The sequence below is a fragment of the Ornithodoros turicata genome, chromosome 3, assembly GCF_037126465.1.
Source record: "Ornithodoros turicata isolate Travis chromosome 3, ASM3712646v1, whole genome shotgun sequence".
NCBI lineage: Eukaryota > Metazoa > Arthropoda > Arachnida > Ixodida > Argasidae > Ornithodoros > Ornithodoros turicata.
Window position 1 is genome coordinate 90534337 of NC_088203.1, and position 19688 is coordinate 90554024.

At 46.5% G+C, this 19688-nt stretch overlaps 1 protein-coding gene across 3 annotated transcripts in view; it reads left to right on the forward strand.

Annotated features, from left to right (window-relative positions):
- The window catches only part of LOC135388801 (B-cell receptor CD22-like), a 442796-nt gene that overhangs the window by 352179 nt on the left and 70929 nt on the right, over positions 1-19688 (forward strand). For all 3 annotated transcript variants that reach the window (XM_064618610.1, XM_064618608.1, XM_064618609.1), the window contains one exon: positions 6284-6437. In XM_064618610.1, the coding sequence (XP_064474680.1) occupies positions 6284-6437 (154 nt within the window). The remainder of the gene's footprint in view (positions 1-6283; positions 6438-19688) is intronic.

Here is a 19688-nt window from a genome sequence, read left to right on the forward strand (position 1 = left end):
TTTCGAGCGCAGAAAGGGCGACAGGCAATCTACGTGGCAGGGCAACAAGGTTTGGAGCAATGGAGCTGATTAGTGTAGGAGCTAATCTGTTGGCCAGATAGCTCTCCCACTCAGATAAGGCGAAGGTCGTTTAATTTCTGCGCTCGAAAAGCCCGTAGTTCTTGTTTCGGCTCACTTGCTTAGCGAAATCAGTAGAGGCTTTTGTCTGACATGGAGTTGTGTTCCCACGACAGACCTCTGTCGAGTGTGCAGTGCCAAAACCTATGTACCTTGAAGAAAAGAGCAAGTTACAATCTCAATCAGAATTTTCGTTTTCAGAGCACATAGCGCGCCCAGCGCGTACTTCAGTTCAGCTGCGTTATGTCTGAACCAGGTTGTAGACCTGGTCATCAATCAGTGAAAAATACTCGATGAGACCGATGGCAGGGGGATTCAAAGGGAAATAGATGGCACTATAGTATCGAGAGTGCCAGAAGCTGGAAGTGAAAGAGTGGTCGCCGTTGATTGGGGGGGGGGGGGCTTTATGGCGTCCCGAAAAAAAAAAAAAACAGAAAGAAAGAAAAAGTGTAGATTTTGGTATGCAACAGGGACCTCGAGCTTGTACTGAAAATGGTTGTGTTCGGAGATGCCAAGGGCTGTTGGTATTTGACGGCAGAACTGTGCTAGAGGAGTGCTGGGTTACTCTGCGGGACAGATACTTTCTTCGTGGGCGTGCAAGCACTCTATTGAGCCATGAACTGCGACTATATAGGGACTGAGAAGGAAAGGAGGGGTATGTGGAGTTCCGTTACAACCTCGTTCCTAAGGAGAAGATTCTTTTAAGCAAAGGACCTCGACGAAAATTCCAACAGGAAATATTTTTTGAAAAAGTATAACAGGTCATAGTATTTGTAAAAATACTTTGTTTAGGGAGGGGAATGAGAATCGTTGTAACTAGACTATACAATATTATGTAATGAAATACCATAATAACGGAGTGGTCACTAATGCCAGCCAGGATCTGAACAGACCGCACTTTGACATGACGAAAGCGGCGTCTGTAAACCCAGACTGCTTGAGAGGAGGGCAAATCCCGGTGGGCCCAGAACTTAATTAGCGCACGTTAGAAGTAGAGATACCACCTAAGAAGGCGACTCGCAAACCCCTGTGTGGACACTCGTTTTTAATTGCATTGTTTAGACATTTCGTTTTTAGTTTGCAAAGCACATCCTGCAATAAAGCGAAAAATGACGGCTGTCGGATGCAGGGGCAGAGAACACACACCTATCAAAACAGCATAGTACACACCACAAAGAGAAATGCAAACAATTTCAACAAAGGACAAGTTTCTCACCTCGGGATTGAAGCAAGCATTACGGCAAGCACCCCATCACCGATGCACTGCTGTCTGTACCAACGGAGAACATCGTAGGAAACGTGGTTATCTCCAAACCTTTCTCGACTCGGGTCATGTCTCGGTGAGAGCAATAACATCAGCATCACAATCAAGAACGTAGCGGAAGAGAAAATCGTGTTTGTCACTCGAGAGTCTACTACGAACTTTGGTATCAATAAGCAAGGTCTCCCCGAATGTCCCCCCGCACGTCTGGAAATCTTATTTGGAGTGTTTACACTTGTATAGGCTTGTCGATGCTTATGTTTGCGAGCTCAACGAAGACTGCAGGCAGCGTGGTTTGTGTGTACTCCCTCTGCGCACTAGATGTGATCCAGCAATATGACTTATCGTGTGGACACAGGTGATCATAAATAAGTCGGCCCTGGAACCCTTACCACTTTAGCTAGCACAGCTTTTACACAAGGGTGTTACGTTTAATACTATTTGGCCCTTATCGTGGCAATGGGGGTCTAGCCTCAACCTTTGTCCGCTGTAAGCAGGCAATGAGGTCAGACAGACCACCAAACGCAAAAGCTGTTCTTCATCAAGAAATAAGAGCGTTTCACTTTGTCGTCGATACGAAGAACTCTGCCGCGCTACCCCCGTTTTCGAACGGATGGCGACCGCCGCGAATAGTCCACCTTCTCCATGCACTATTCACGTTTCCGTTTTCTTTTGTTTCCGTCCGATTTCCCTTCAGGCTGCTTCTGCTTTGTATATATTAGGGATGTGCCAACCGAATCCAGGAACCCTCGAATCCTAGGCAGGGGGTTCGAGATTTGCGAATGCGAATCCCAGTGCCCAAAACGACGAATCGAATCTTTCGAATCCACCAACCACGTTTGTGCGTTTCTTTTTCAAATCGGCGCTTCCGCAGTCCGCCGAAAGAGTCATTAGCGGACAGGTGATTTCTTGTTTGTTTACATTGCTCTAGACTGAGAGTGTTCAGGCAGGAACTGTTACATTACAAGTTTAAAAGTAACCAGGTTTTGCTTTTGATTGTTGCTTAGTTACGGAAATAATTCAGACTCGAGAATTTATAATAGTAGTATTCATAGTATCGAGTATCAGTAGTATCGAGTATCAGTAGTATCGAGTATCAACATAGTATCGAGTATTCATAATATATAATTCATAATTTATTGCCGATAATTATCTTTCTTTGCGTATGTTGTGTAGGACACGGTAGTGGGGCGTGCACTTATCTCCTTGGAGTTGCGCCACCGAACGAACAGAGGTGGCACACTGGCAGCGTTTTCTTTCAGCTAGAGCGTTGTTGTTGTTGTTTTTTAGTGTTGAGAAAGGTCAGCCAATGTTTGGCTTGCTACTCTTCAAAAAAAAAGTTCACCCAGACCAAAAAAAGAAAAAAAATCACACACACACAAAAAAAAAACAAAAAAAAAAAAAACACAGACACAGGGAAATGAAGATGCGCGGAAGCACGTGTCACAGGTCCCGCGTCAGACGTCAGAGCGTTTCGGAGAGCGTCAGAGCGTGACTCTAAGGTACGCTAATCTGGTATTCCAACTAATACTCCAGAAGTAAAACCTAACTACTGCACCTAGCAATGTATGTCGGTGCCTTTTTCTTTTCTGGTCAGAATGTTGTTTATTACTCAGGTAGATAAGACACTCACAATCGTGGGGGGGGGGGGGGGGCGGGGGGGTATGTTTACTAAGAAAAAAGAAAGGAAAGGTCAGCCAGACGGAGGTTGGCTTGCTATTCCAAAAAAAAATAAACGGATAAACCTAGGGAAACCAGTAAACATGCACGACCACGCGACCGTTGACCAGCGGCGCAAGAACTTTACTTCACCTACACTCTAAAAATAGAACTTCACTGCATAGCACGCTGTGGCGCCAACCATTGCCACGAATGATAGGGTTATCGCTTCTGATTCCGAGATAGAGGGGGGCGTACGCCTTTTTGTGGCAATTTGGATTTATGAAAATTGCCACAAAAAGGCGTACGCCCCCCTCTGTCTTCCAATCACCAGCGCTAACACTATCATTCGTGACAGTGGTTGGCGCGCAGCGTGCTATGCGGTGAAGTTGTGTTTTTAGAGTGTAGCACCAGCAATTGTCCCTCTAAGTGTACCACAATATACTTGTGTAACGACCAAATAAGGAGGGACATCACACGTATACTGCGACTCTGGGCGACGGCCCTGCGCATGTTTCGCCAGAAAACGAAGCGGGCAAAGGATACCACTAACAACAAAAACGTGGTGCTGGTGGCGAAAGGGCTCGCCGTTGTCGGCCTCACAGAGGTGAGCAAACGTCACGACTGACGCCCTGGGGGAATGTGCGTCCTCGGTCGACTTCTAAGGGAACTGTGCCGACATATGTCTGAAAGCGTCTGAGGAAAACCCAGGAAACCCCAGCCGGCATCGGGATTCGAACCCGGGTACTTCCCAGTCTCGACGTGACATGGCCAGCACGCTAACCATAACCACTGGGCCACGCGAGCAGGTAAAACCTGTCGGAGACGCGCCTCTCCATACGGTTTCTGTACGTCCAGTATGAGTCCACCCGCATAACGCATCCATCGATACACTTCGTCGATACACGTAATCACGGAAGTCTGGGTAGCTGTTATTAACTGGAAACCCACAAACATTTTGAGTCCCACTATGGGACAAAACGAGTAAGTATCCAATGCGAAGATAGCGAAGGCCCGCAGGAGTGGCAGCATGGCACATATGCACTCCTTATATGGGACGCATCGAAGAGAGAAGCACGCTACCGCTTGTGCTGGCGCCCACGAGCTGTCTGCGTCCGGAGTTCCTCCATGTATGTTCCGTCCATAAGCACTTTGCATAAGAGGGCGTAATCGAGCGAGTTTGTACGAATCGTACATATCGATTAGCGCGCGAACACTGACAGACACAGACACAAGTAGCGCGGTGGTATCTATTTGTTTCTGTGTCTGTCCGTGTTTGAGTCCTAATCGGTATCAATGTTCCATAAGCACTCCTCTTGCTTTCCACTCAGTAAGCTGTCTCCGGAATCTCAACGAATCTCCGCAACTGCAGATATTACAAATACTGCAGATATTACAAATATTGATACTAGGAATAATACCTTCCTTTCCTGTGACGCAAATTATCGGCACTGCTCAGCTCTCCGCCAAGCTAATGCAGCAAGCGGCGCGAGACAAATCGATGACCTGCCTTACTCTTGTTTCTTATAACTACGGTGTTCGAACCTCGCTCCTGTTGTCAGAAGAAGCACGGAAAAGGAAACTGAAGGGGCAGGTCACCGTTCTCTCCCACCTTTCTTGCACAAATTTGACGGAGAACATTTGGTCGACAATTTGGGCGTCTCGGAACGACAGTTTTCGCAATTTTTTCCCCTCCGTGCTTCGGGTCACCCGCCTTTGGCTTTCCCAGCTATTACAGTCAAATCTCGTTTTATGAACGTTCGATCTATGAATTCCCTCGCTTTATGAACAGTTTGTTGAGAAGACAACTGTATCCTTCTAGTCATTCAAGCCCTCGATTTATGAATTCCCCCGTTTTCTGAACGTTTTTTCGAGAAACATTTGCTGTTCACAAATCGATGTTTGACTGTATCAGTCTTAGTCAATGGGTATCTACCGCTTGCGACATACTTATCTGAAATATCCATCCCGTGGCCCGGCAGTCCCCTGTCGGTGGAATCGCGCGCGAACGAGCTGTACCGTTATCGCCTCCAAGGGGAGGTCGTCTAGTGTGCTGTTCCACACAACGCCACGAGTCGAGAGAGATAACCTGAGATACTTGGGTGTTGTCTGCTAGCATGCAGGAAAGAATGCTAGCAGGCGACGCCCAGCTGATATCTCCCGATTGGTGGTGTTGTGTGGAACAGCACCCTAGACGACCTCCCCTTGGAGGCGATAATGGTACAGCTCCTTCGCGCGCGACACCGCCGAGTACACACAGACAAGTATGTCGCAAGCAGTACCTTGTGGTGGAATGGGGAAAACCCTACAGGCGCCTTCCGTTTCTGGCAAAAAGAAAAACCATGACATTGGCTTGGCAAAGCTCCGCGTTCAATTCAGAAAATTCAATTTGTCGCCGCTGAAAATTGATCGAAGTGCTCCTATGTCATACCAAATGTTCGCCGAAGATAAAACATTGTTGCACTATAATTTTCAGACAAGTAGACTGTGAAATATGTTTTTGTGACACGTTAGGTGAAACACCCTGTATGCGCCTTTGGAACAACAGGTGGCCTGTGCTTTTTGGAATCATTCTACTGATTACCTTGCGCAGAAACACAAAGAGTAAGGGTTTCGTTCATTTGTTCGTGCATTCGTGCGGGGCTTGAAGAAAGAACTGTTTGTGCGATATATCTACGTTACCCGCTACAATAAGTGCAGTCCAGAGGACTTGATGCTTTGGGCATGATAGTCGACTACTCGACTTGATTGTGTGCAGCGACTTTGGCAAATGGCGTGACAAAGAGTAAATAATTGTCCGACGTGCAATAAATTTGTTGCTGGGAACAACCTGTAATGCAGGTGAAGAGTTTCCCTTTTCAAAGGGGAAGAAGCTCCTATTCAAATGAACTGAGTCCGGTGTAGAGCGACTGGTATTAAAAATGGCAAGAAAAAAATTCCCACGAAAAACTTCCGAAACTTCCCTATGAAATTCGGAGCCACCACATACGGCGGGCTCAGCCCCATGTCTTCTTTGGTGTCTTTTTTTTTTTCTCTCTGAATCCCTGCGGTACCTCCAAGTACATGTATTTCATTTAGCTCGCTTTTTGTTTTCGAGTGTGAGGACGCACGTATATTGCGGGCTTATGCTATAGATGGTAGGAGCATACGTGCATATTGTGCTTAACGTTGTTTGTTGTTGTGCTTAATGTCGTTGATACGATTTAATGATAAAAATTGATGCTTATTGAAATGTTCGCTTGGCAGACACATGACTTGCTCAGCTTCAACGTGAATGGCACCCGCAGTGAAGCACACTACCAGCCATCTTCCGCCAGCGAGTTCTCCTCACTTCTTTGTTGGGCCAACAATTCTGTTGGAGTTCACAGGAGGCCTTGTAGTTACGCCATTGAACCACACGGTGAGTACCAGCAACATAGTACTAATGACAGCCTCCACCATAATATCATAACACCATAAGCACCATGATAACAGCCACTTGCTGCACCAGCGTTGCGAGAGGTATGAGCGACCATGCACGCATTACGAATTCGAGATGTGGGAGCTCCAATATGGCTGCAATGGGAGCCAGAGAGATTACAATGGGTGCGTTCCTAAACGAAGCCCCGGGTAGGTTGTAGTCACGTGACCGTGGCTTGTACAACGTGATTGAACGTGTAACTCACTCCTGAATAGCTTTGGGAACGGCGCAGTGGAACGGGCGACATGCTTACAAGCGCCATTAGGGCTTTCAAATGAGTGTAAAAGGAACTATCGCATCCGGAAATATATGTACGAGACGAATACTGTAATGTTCGTCACCTTTTCACAGTCAACGTGGCCAAGTTTCTCTTCCGAAAACAGCTTACATAATAAATAAACGAGTTTCAAAGATTCACACTCCCTCTCTAGCTAACACCATGATGACGTAAGCCATGCACACGAATGGGAGCGCAGCGCAGGCGATTGTCTCCGAGGCCGTCTGCTTCGTGTTCGCATCGCAATATACTAAGTGAAAAATCCGCCGAAAAAGTAAATACGCCGACATTCGCTTACCAGTGTGAGTTCTGACATATGGTGTGTGGAACACGGTGGCGCTCCTGGTAGTACGAACACGTCCGACGCTCACCACAAACAGATCACAGACTCTCAGCGACTAGCAGACGCCGCCCTTCGTATTCCCGCTCGCTCGCTCGCCTGTCGATGGGTCGGTCGGTTGCCAAGGCTACCAAGGTCACTCCAACTGCGCCCTGATTGGTCTTGACCGTGCCAAAGGGCGCTTACTGATTGGCCTTCCCGGAGTGACGCTTCCAGAGAGGGAATTCCGGAATACTCTCAGTGCGCACCGTCTGCTCTTGACATGTGTTACATGAACTGCACAGGAATAACGTCACCAATTTGCGTCGAATTTTCGCATTATTGTCAGTGATGAACGCGGATAAAAACGGCAATATGGTTTCGGGATCGACCGGAACGGATGCGATAGTTCTTTTAAGAAGCGAACAACAACAACTTTATTTTGTGATTATGATTGGGGAGATTCAGCCAGGGGCAATACTCTATCCGTCAGCCTCTGCCGGCATGCTGCGTTATTGGGCGCGAAAATAAACGATTACAAGAAAAGGACGTTGTCTTGTTTTGAATTGTACCTGTAGCTTGCAAACGACATGACACGGAATGACACAGACGGATGACGAAGCGACGCCTCGTAAATTTCTGCTCTGAACAGCCAAACTTTTCCACTTGCACTGGGATGATGATTGGAATGCGCCAAAGAGTACAGCCATTTCTTTTTTTTCTTTTTTTTTTTGTATGTCTGCAACGAAACTGCGTCAATCAGCAGATCAGCTCTGGGGCTTTTCGGAGAAACCCTCATGCATTCCATCGAAGTGCTCCAAGCTGAAACTGCATCACTGCACTCGTGCTATAGCACTAACAATTCTGACAATATTCTAGGGATTCTGGCCTCGTAATGTGGTCGAGGTAAGCATACTTACCGATGGCTGCCACTCTTTTTGTCCAAGTCAACAATATCTTGATATTTCGTTTTTAAATTCGTCCACTTGTTTTCCGTCTGGGTGGCTGACACAAAAGAGCCTTTTTCTCAAAGCAGAGCTCCTATGCGTACAGAAGTCGGATTTAGGTAAATGCAATAAACCGTGATATGCGAACACAAGTGGGCATAACATACTGCAGCCAGAAAGTGCATTGAACTGCACTCTTATTCGGTAGTCCCCACTACATCATCACTTATTTGCTGTTCTGTAGGTCCCTGCACAGGTCTATCAGATATTTCACTGCAGTCTGTCGTCAGTAGTATGTTATAGGCCCCGACGGCTGTGAGGTAGACAGTCCAATTCATAACAGCATGCACTTGTGCGGCTTCTGCAACGCCTCCTAGCTGGTCCACCCGCAGGCAAGTGCAACAATCTAACTCTAACGAGATCGGAATAGAAGAAAACGAAGATCATATCAAATATAGACAGTCGTATAAGATTTCTATCTATTTTCGCAGATTTAGCTATCCAAAACAGCGTAACATGATTTGATTTAATTTTGATTAGATTTTTCTTAGAGGTGCCTGCACACACCTGTGGCACAGCCTAAGAGGTAGTGCACCGCGTCGGGAAGTACAATAGCAGGCACAAAATAAGCTCACATAAACAAAAGATCATTTAACAGACCATAAGATCTATCATGTCCATAGAAATATCAATCTCAGGACAAGAAATACTATTATACAGAGACTGCATGCGAAACATCATTGGATGATTGGCAGGGGTAAAATAACGCAGTTTGCCTTGTAGTATGAACCGAACAAGTAAAATACAACGTAGATAAAAGGTGAGCAGAATTAATTCTGCCTTTGTTGAATTTATACAAAAACAAGACGTCGAAAAGTGACCATCTAACCGCCAACGAAAACATATCCGAATGATTCAACATGCCAGAATAAGAATAGTATAAACCTCTGCCAACATGCCTGTCACAATACAGCCCAACAAATTTTCTCTGTATGTTTTTAATTTCGTTACATCTAGTCAAATATATATAGTTCCAAACAGTACTGGCAAATGCGGTCCTAGGTCCACACTAGTAATAAAGTTGGGAAAAGCATAAATGATTTTTAATTCACGTGTAATTCGAAATATAAGTTCAAGCAATCGCAGACAGGTGCGCACAACTGGAGAGACATAATCTATGATCTATGTGATGTAACAGGTGTAAGAGTACGTGGATTAACGAGAGCCTGGACAGATCCGTTGCCACCGAATCACGGTATATTTGAGCATGTAGAGCCCTGGTAGAGCCCTGGACCGGTAATCCAGAAGATGTGGGTTCGAGTCCGACAGCTGGCTAACCTTTTCAGTGACTTCCATCTTTCAACGGTGTATTTGTTGAGTGAAGTTACAGCTCTGTGAGGCAAACCAAAACTTCGTGAAAGCTTTCTGTGCGAGATGTCAAGAAAAACCACCACCACCACCACAGGCTTTCCTTTTATATGAGCTATCACATCGCAACCACAAAGAGATACCACAGTTTGCATACTAACTTTCTTGCCCACGAATGAATGTTGCGAATGTGTGTGTGTATGTGTGTGCCCCCCATTCACAAGGAAAAGTCTTGTCTCAAAAGGCACACTGATACATTGTTCACAAATAAACCAGTTGAAGGGAGAACAGCTGATGATGTCCGGACTAATGGGTGGGAGATTAGCAGACGGCACAGCGCCGGTGACCTCATTACCCGCACCTACCAACCGGTCAGGGGAGAGTCGTCTGATGGCGAACTCGGGTGGGCACTTCATGGCAACACGACCTAGCGATCGGAAATTGCTAGGTTTGGGCCCGCGCTGGATCACGTTGCCACCCGGACAAGAGTGCCAGGAATCTAGCAGTTTCACCCGTTTGGATCACCCTAGGGGCATCGCAGTCGCTTGTCTTCGGGTTTAGGCGTCTACAAACCCAAGTGAACGTGGGTGTGACGTCCGCCACCCTCGCCACCGTCGCAGTGCGGACGTGATGACACCAGATATAGTTGGGCATCACGCTGCCCGGTTGTATCGAGGCCGGCCGAAAAAAGAAGTGCTATCTTGCAAATTCCTGGCGTTCGGAAAGCGCCACGCGAATATGCGACATATGGCAAAACTAGCAAGAACAGGCGAGATCTGGCAAAAAGAGTTGCCACGAAATGACCACCCAAATTCACCATGAGTAGCTCGTCGGGTTGCCCCGATCGAATTACTTTTGGGCGCTGGGTTATGACGTCATCGAGTAACTGGGGTAGGTTCTGGAACGGGACTTATCTACTCTCGAGTCGCTCGAGTAGGTTTAGGAACGTACGCTATCAGGACATGACGTCTTCCTGTAGTCCAATACGTCAACAAAGTCTTATGCTTGTTTGTAAACCACATATGAAATATTGCATCAAATCAATTTGCCGAAATGTGTTACCGAAGAAAATACGTGATATCTGAGTGTATCTGGGACGCAAATAATAATATGGTTTATATCCTTATTGCAGCATATGGAAGAGAAGTATAAAGATACCCCTGCGATACCCGATACCGATAAGTATAAAGATATCCGATTAAAAATGGCATCAGAGTTCTCGAGGCAACTAACGTCAAATAGCCGAAACACGCGCATTCCTTACAACAACAACAGTTAAATTTTGAATGATGACGTCACCGGGGATACCTTACACATTCGAACGCATCTGACGAGAAATGCACATTGGTGATATAAAGAAACTTTATACAATATGAAAGGCCCTGCCGTGGCCTATCGAACGACGTCGATCTGAGTGTGTGGGACGAACCGTCATATCTGCGGCAAAACTCACTCATGAGCATGCTCATTCATGCTAACTCATGCTCAGTGTAGCGAATGAGTTGAGCATGACTTAGCAAACGGAGAGCTGAGCAGGAGGTGAGCGAATGAAGAGATGTAGTGATTGGTAACGAAAGCCTCCGGATTACCGCAGGCGCTATGCAGATCAGCCGAACGAGTAGCACTATGTGGATCCCTCCCCACTATGAATATAACCATCATAGCAGACCATTAAGTACTTATCGATATCCCCGAACAATGGTTGCATAACACTGTGGGCGAAGTGCAGTGTCATGGTCAAAGCGCCTGCAGTTGCTACACGGAGCAACGTGGTATACCTGACAAAATTCACACTTCTGAGCATAATGACTCATGCTCAGGGTGACGAATGAATTCAGCATGAGTGAGCAAACGGTGAACCGAGCATGAAGTGAGTGAGCATGGGTGTGCAAACAAGGAGCTGAACTGCAGATGAGTGAGCAGGAGTCACAAGTGCCTACTTCTGCGATCCGTTACAAGGATACGTGGCGCGAAAATCTAACTTTTTTTTTCTGACGCGCCTGCCAAATTTAGAAATGGATTAGAAAATGAACTATGCTGTAGAGCGACGTCTTACTCAACTCAAGTGACAGAGAGACCCAGCCTTGTAAGGCACGACGTAAAACAATTACTGTCTTTGAAGTAGACGAAAACCAACGGCTCAGGAAGCGCAAAAAGTCCGCGCAAAAGAAAATAAACCACGCGCAAGAGGCTTTGAGGTTTCTCCCTCTCCACCTCGTAAACTGTCGCCTGGACGGGCCTCGTAAAGGGCACTTCTACGTTACACGCACTCCTCTCCAACATGTTCTTTTTGGTTTTTTTTTTTTAATCGAATTGAAGAACACAAATTCCACACCTTGCTCGATTTAAACAGAAACTGCCCAACGGCCTGAAGGTCGGCAACGTCTGAAGGGACCACGCACAACTATGAAGGCTCTACTATTTCATCTGTTCGACGCATTAAAGGCAAGATTGTGATGTGGGTACGGTTGACGTGTGGGCGTGGGCGTGTTGCGTGAAGCACGGGCTTCACAAGAAACAGCGCTGACATTTCCTCGAAAGAGGAAACCCGAGAGAAGACCGCAGACTTCATTTGCCGACTACATTGTGTATTCGACCTGCATCCGAGCCTTACCGCGAATTGTAATGGCCGATTTCGAGCGTGCACCTGAATCCGCTACAGAGCAATAGAATCCGGAAAGGAGGGACGAAATCGGAATCGACCAGCGGTCAAAACAATCGCGCTTCCGCCAGAGCCTCCCGGAAGCCTAAGTTGTCTAATTTTGTTTTTATCCGCTACATTCTGCACTTGCTGTCTGGGTGCCTTCTCCGGGTTTTTCTCGGACGCTTTAATTAAGGTAACTATCGGCAGAGTTCCCTCTGAAGTCGGCCCAGGGCGCATGATCTCCTCTGCGTAACATGTTGCCACACCGCCTGGCCAGATCGCTCGGCGAATAAGAGACCCCCAACCAGTCAAACAACTAACCAACATTATAAAGGGTGGCTGTGGTTGCCAGCTGGGTATGCGATTTATTGTTGTCTTCAACTCTGACTACGTATAGACGCCGTGCGCAAAACTCCCTTCGACGGAACCTCCTGCTCATGATAAAAGCGCTAAAATTCACAAGACAAGCGGAACACGTAAGTAAACACAAACACAAAACCGCTAATGATAATTCGGAGCTTTACGTCGCCTTGACAACTGCGATCACACACACCAAGCGCCCACTGTCAACTATTTTATTTCTTTACGCTCATCTTGCATGCTATGAAAACGAGCCCAAAGAGGTGGCTGATGGAATCTCCTAGTCTTCAATGTGCAGGGTGTCGTTGTTGTTTTTTAAAATGCTATGAGAGCAGCGTAGATGCCGCTTTCGTAGTTGTGTTATACAGCCGTGCGGACATGCCGTTCTGTTAGTAGAGTCCAAAGTTGGGCCATCATGTCGGTACATGTACGAGTAAAACACCAGCGGTAAAAATCACGGGCTGAAGAGAGAGACACAGACGCACGCTGGACTAGCAACATAATTTAACAAGTACAAACAATTGTCCCCAGGAGGCTACATCCCCATAAGTATGCGGCAATCAGATAAATAGAAAGTAGCCCACGGGCAAAGGCACCGAGCGAAAAACGTACCTAAACGTAGCTAAATTATTTTTCTGCGAGAGGCCACGAAGGGACGCTAACGCAACGGTTGATAACGATGTATTTCTCCGTCTGAAAGGCCTCTATCACACGTAGAGGCGCCCCTTCCGGTAATAGTGAGTTTTAGTATAACGTACGCTGTCGCCTTTGCATACGTTATACTAAAACTCACTAACATGAAATTTATCAAAGAGCGCTGAACAGCCCTGCAATGTGCTGGAAAATTAGCACCACCCCCGGGCATAATGGACGCTTGATACCCTTTTGTACTTGATGCTTTTGGATGCTGATGTTTTATTCAGCCGTTCTGTTTTTAAAAAAAATCCCGGAACGAACACGTACGTTCAGATATTCATCCCCGAATTTTCCTATGCAAATGAGCCGAAACCGAAACTGCACGCATCCGGAGCGCAGGGAGGACAGCGCTCATTCCCCAGGTGGTCACTGAGCCACGTGCTTTGGAGTGACGGAGATGAGTGGGGTAGGTGCTGACCTGCTGCCCGGATCAACGGCTTTGCGTGGCTCAGTGGTTAGCGTGATAGCCATGTCACGTCGATACTCCGAAGTACCCGGGTTCAGTTCAGGTATAAATGAGGTTCCAAGCAGTACTTCGTTCCACGATGATGATCTTGAGGCGGCCTGAACTGAACCTGAAGGTTCAGTTCAGGTATAGATGAGGTTCCAGGCAGTACTTCGTTCCACGATGATGATCTTGAGGCAGCCGTGGAGGACGCAGAGCACAACACACAAAAAGGTTCAGCTCGGGTATAGGTGAGGCTCCAGGCAGTACTTCGTTCCACGATGATGATCTTCAGACAACCGTGGAGGACGCAGAGCACAACACACAAAAAGGTTCAGTTCAGGTATAGATGAGGTTCCAGGCAGTACTTCGTTCCACGATGATGATCTTGAGGCAGCCGTGGAGGACGCAGAGCACAACACACAAAAAGGTTCAGTTCAGGTATAGATGAGGTTCCAGGCAGTACTTCGTTCCACGATGATGATCTTCAGGCAACCGTGGAGGACGCAGAACACAACAGACAAAAAGGTTCAGTTCAGGTATAGATGAGGTTCCAAGCAGTACTTCGTTCCACGATGATGATCTTGAGGCGGCCTGAACTGAACCTGAAGGTTCAGTTCAGGTATAGATGAGGTTCCAGGCAGTACTTCGTTCCAGGATGATGATCTTGAGGCAGCCGTGGAGGTCGCAGAGCACAACACACAAAAAGGTTCAGCTCGGGTATAGGTGAGGTTCCAGGCAGTACTTCGTTCCACGATGATGATCTTGAGGCAACCGTGGAGTCCAGTATACCGGGTTCGAATCCCGGTTAGTCGCGATGTTGCCCACCTGTGTCAGGCCGACAGCGGCGAGCCCTTTCACCACCACCACCACCGCTCTGCGACCCAGATAAGCCTCCGTCGGCGTAGCTGATGCGCTCCTGAGGCGCGCCGTTTCGGTTTCGGCTCGTATGCGTAGCGAAATTCGGCTATGGATATTTGAACGTACGTTCTCGTTTCCGGAATTTCTGTAAACACAATGGCTTTCAACGGCGATTGTCTCCCATCCAGCTATCTCACTTTTGCCCGAAGGACTCTAAGTAAATAAGTAAAGGGTCAATTAATTAATCTTAGGTACTTAGTTATCTAGCGGATAGTCAGTAGTACTCTCTCTGAGAGGCCTGGGCGTTTAACTCAACAGCAAAAACGGCATCTATGCTGGTCTCAAGAGATATTTTTTTTAAATGCTCCATCTCATTAAAATCGTTACTGGGTTGGGTACGTCGGTCGCAGGCTAGATTGAGATTGTTTTATGAGATCTTCTATGAGTTAAATGGGGAATTCCTAGAAACGAGTACCTTTTGGCTCCTGTTTTTATCTCTGATCGCCTTGATCACGAATACAAAGCTGAGCCATATCGTTTTCACCTCGGTGCCTTCAAAAATTTCTTTTTTGTCCGAACTATCCCCGTGTGGAACAGCCTTCCTCCGGACCTTGTCCTCTCAAGAACTAGCGCCATATTTGCTAACAGGTTGTCATCCCTGTATTCCTAGTAATATTTGTATCCTATTTGTGTGATGTATTCCTAGTGATATTTGTACCTGTCTAGCCTTATTGCTTTCTTTTGTTTGCTCACTGATTTGTACTGTGCATGTTTTTTTGTTGTTGTTTTTTGTTGTTGTTCTAATGAGCTGTATGGTGTCCTCTCTCCCCCTATGTAATGCCAATTTGCGCTGTAGGGTTTCCTGTAATAAATAATAAATAAAAATGTAATATGGACATCAAGAAAACACCTGGTATAGAAGAAGAACGTGCCATACGTTCACATTTGGTTTCGGTTACACCGTGAAATACGCATGAGTAGAATGCACCTTTGAATGACGTCACAATGATGTGGGAAGGAGGTAAAGCTGAAAGAGAACTGTTTCGAGATACTAGGTGCATTCTTTTCGCTTGCACTGGATTGCACTATCTTGGACTCCACGGAAGACGGGTTATCGGGTGCTGCACCTTCCTGCCGAAAGGAACTTTATTAGTAATGCCTTTCTTTTCAACCGGAAAGTGCAGCACGCAAATAACCCAGTTCGGATTTAGTGCAGGAGGTGCAAGCGAAAAGAATGCACCTACTGTACACTCTAAAATCTGCACCTCTTAAAACCCCCCTTTATAAGGTACATTTTTGCAAAAATGTACTCTTTATTTTAAGCGGTACCAAAGCACCTAAGAGGTACAGCACTTTTAAGGTACTGTCGTCTAAGAGGTACAGCCGTGTAAGAGGTACGCCCGTCTAACAGGTAAGCCCGTCTAAGGGGTACAGTTGTCCAAGAAGTATACAGTGCACACACAGCGGAGAGGAACATGTTTGTGGTGACATAATTCGTACGCGAGGTATCGCACGCACAGTAAAATGCACGACGCGCATCATGTATTGTGCGTTTATACTTTGATATCGGTAGTGGTAATACACACTGGCAGAAGTGTGCATCTGTAGCATACGCGAACGTGGCCAAGGTGTTACAAGCACATGCGGGATAAAGACAAAAGGCGATCTAAATACTGAACCGCTCTTTATTTGACCTTCATCGATTTCAGCAGCTGCGAAAGGCATAGCTTTCTGTACGGCTTCGGGAATTCATTGTCGCCCAACACCAGGGCCGGATCTAGGATTTTTCCGGGGGGGGGGGGGGGGGGGGGGGGGTCCGCTATGGACAAGTGCCACGTGCATGCTGGAATTGGTCCATTGAACACTATGTTCAAGTCTGGAACCGAGGGAGGTACGAACCCCTAGACCCGCCCACAACATATATTTGCAGCAGGCCCAACAACTGGCCAAAAGCAGCTGGGTATGACAAGTTTTTTCACGTAGTAAACTCTCAAGCAGCAGAGCAGCACAACTCATATAACCATGCCCGACGGTTCCAGCTGCACAGTCTCTCGGTCACTACACCAAACAAGGCTCCCCTGCCCGGAAAAGAGTTTCGGTCCCGAAGAGACTGCCTCTTCGGGGACGGCCTGGAGATGAACGCCGCAATTAGTTCGTGTTTGTGCCTTCCAAAAGAATTGTCTGAAACTATGGAAGCAGTCTACATACCGTTGATATCAGGTCATGCTGCGTCTTTCTTTTTTTTTTTTTTTTTCGTAAGAGTACGTCCACATCAACGAACGTCGGCGATCCTTTTCCTTCCTGGCTGAAAAAGCCGCCAGGACGTTGGTCATCTCCACCATTGCTTGATCAAAGGTTTTGCGGAATCTGACGTCGATTTATAGTATCAGCTGAGGAACAAATGAAGTTTAGATATTATAGATAAATCTACACTGTCGGCTTGAGCAGTAACAGCACAGCAAAACCGATCACTTCGCCTGATTTATTTCAATTGTATGAATAATTAGTGTTGACAAACTAGATTACTGCCATAACAAACTGCATCGCTACGCCGTTAAGTGAAGACGTCATTGACCTATTGGGTGTTTTGCCGACTGGCTACTCTTGGTGCCTGACTTTCCAGCAAAGCAGTGTGTCAGAGCGATCAGATTTCGCTCAGTATAGAATTACAATTTTATTCCTTACTCGGAGAGCTGGAATCAAAAGAATCCATTGGAGGTGGCCAAGCCATGGGGCAGTACTGTTCGTTATATTGACGGGAGGTACATTGGCGCGCAGGCTTGTCTTAACCAGCGGAGCGCTTGTCATTGGGCGCTGCTAGGCAGCTGGATGCGAGGTTGGGATTATCCACTATCCCCATGAAGGGAGGGTCGGTAGGCACTGCGGATGAGTTCGCGTTTCGGCATCTCCGTTGTGCGTACCGACCCTCTATTCAACGGGATAGTGTATTATCCCAATCCCAGCCTGTGAACTCAGTCGTGAAATCTCATTCTTCTGTGCCCCACTCTCACCCTCAACGCATTAACCTCATGCTTTCCTTTTAAAGTCATCTTCTGTGATCCATCTCATCATTCTTTCACCGTTTGTTAGTCTTCTTTTTTTTTGTCATCTTTGTCTTTAATCTAGTTTCATCATTTGTTAGTTTTTCGTTATTTCCTAATTCTTTTTCTTTATTTCTTATTCCTTCCTATTTCTTTCTTTCTTTAATTCTTAGCTTTTCTTTTTATTTATTTATTATTATTTCTTATTTCTGGAATAGCAAGCCGACGTCCCGTTTGGCTGACCTTTCCCCGTTTTTTTTTCCTTTTCGTCTAATAAATATATCCCCCCCCCCCCCCAATCTCGTTTCCAGCTGTCTATCAACGCCCGATGACACGCGCTCCACACGCGTTAAGGCAAGTGTACGCGCCCACAGTATCTACATCGAAAAATATTTCAACGCTGCAACTGGGTCGATAAACTTCGGCATTAGACAAGCCTGAAATAATACACTGACATGGAACGCCCACGGGTAGGTAGGTTGTTAGGACCCTCAATGCAATCGCATACGCACTCTGGCAAGCTACCGTTCACTACGCTCGCCTACACATGCATATTTTGGGAAACGGCATGCACGTAGTTGTAGCGGAAATAAACAACGTTAAAGAGCAACTTACCATGAGTAGGTACACCTTCCCGGCCTTTCGATGTCCCTTAACCGGTTAACTTAACCGTACGAAGACGGCGGCTTCCTGATCACAAATAACCTTCACACGCGTCTGCGGCTTCACTTATAACACATGTTTCTTCCGTAGGTATGAAAGGCTCGATTCGCTAGATATGAGGCAAGATAAAGAAAAAATAAGAAACTGACCCGCCTGACCTCATGAAATCACTGGAATGTGTGGCTTGTCGGTTCGTCGACCGTTTATTGGTTCCAGAATGTTCTTTTTCTTTTAGTTCTCCTATTGGCCAAAAGAAAACCTGCCTCCAACCTCTTTCTATTTTATCAATGTAATATACCCAATAAGCAATAACCATCACATATACAGAACGGCATTTTCCTTGCTCACTGTGTAGCCTGTGTTCGTAATATATACTTGAAACAGACGCAGACAAGTTAAACAAAGTACCACGGTTGAGGCTCTTTAGCTGACGACACAGACAGGTAACGTTTTATCATCTGCCGTACGTGAATGAAACAATCATAGTTATAACCCAAGCAGCACAATGTACTGAAAGTATACTGCAATAGGGGTGGACGGGTAGGAGGAAGGCCTTGAACAGGCTCGTGAAACTGAATAACATTGATAAGATACATACCGTCCACCCCTATCGCACTCAACTTTCAGTACATTGTGCAGCTTGGGAAATCAACAGTTAATCTTTATCTCCGAGTCCGTGCGATGTACATGCGTTATCTGACTGCATCGAGCCCTTTGGGGCGTTACTTGAAGGCAAGAAGTGCTGAAAGCAGCAGAAAGCACAATAAGATTTTGCGCAAGAGGTACTGCTTTATACGGTACAAGACACGGTACCTCATAAACTGACCGTGTACCCCATAAATATGCTTGTACCTCATACATACAAAGCGGGATCCTTTGTCTCGCCCCGTACCTCTTAAAGCAACTGCGGAAAAGCACTGATGTACCTGATATTTAACAGGTACAGCTAGATATAAGGTACGTTATAAGGTACCGAATTTTGAGTGTAAAACACTCATGTTTGCACACTGCCGTTTCATCAACTGGCGCATTTTTTTTAATGTGCTAGATGACTTCAAGAGACCCGTGGTGCCTGCGAAAGCTGCAGGTGCTCTGTGCCCCCTGAAACAACTGGTACGACATCCCTGCTGACGCCAGGAGCCACAGTGTCCCGGACGTATTGAAGCCCGTGTGTGTCACGCGTATTAGGGGTACGAGTAACACTTGTTACTCGTACCCCTAATACGCGTGACACATTGTGCATCTCGAGTTCCCTAACAGAAAAATGGCCTCCAGGTTTCGGAAAACAAACCAAAAAGAGAGGAAGACAATGCACCAAGAACATCGAACTTCAAACACCAAATTTTATTGGCGTGCATCGTTTGCCGAATGGAAAGCATACACGGTTCACTAATCCCAACACACATATACGGAGCACACGTTGCACGGACACACAACCCATCCGATGCACCAGGCAGTCCTCCAAACGTCGAACACACAATCCTCGAAACTTCGAACACGCTGGCACTGCAAGCCTCAATCAAGATCATCCTTTGTGACGAACACGACAGTTCCTCAATCGAAATGGCCG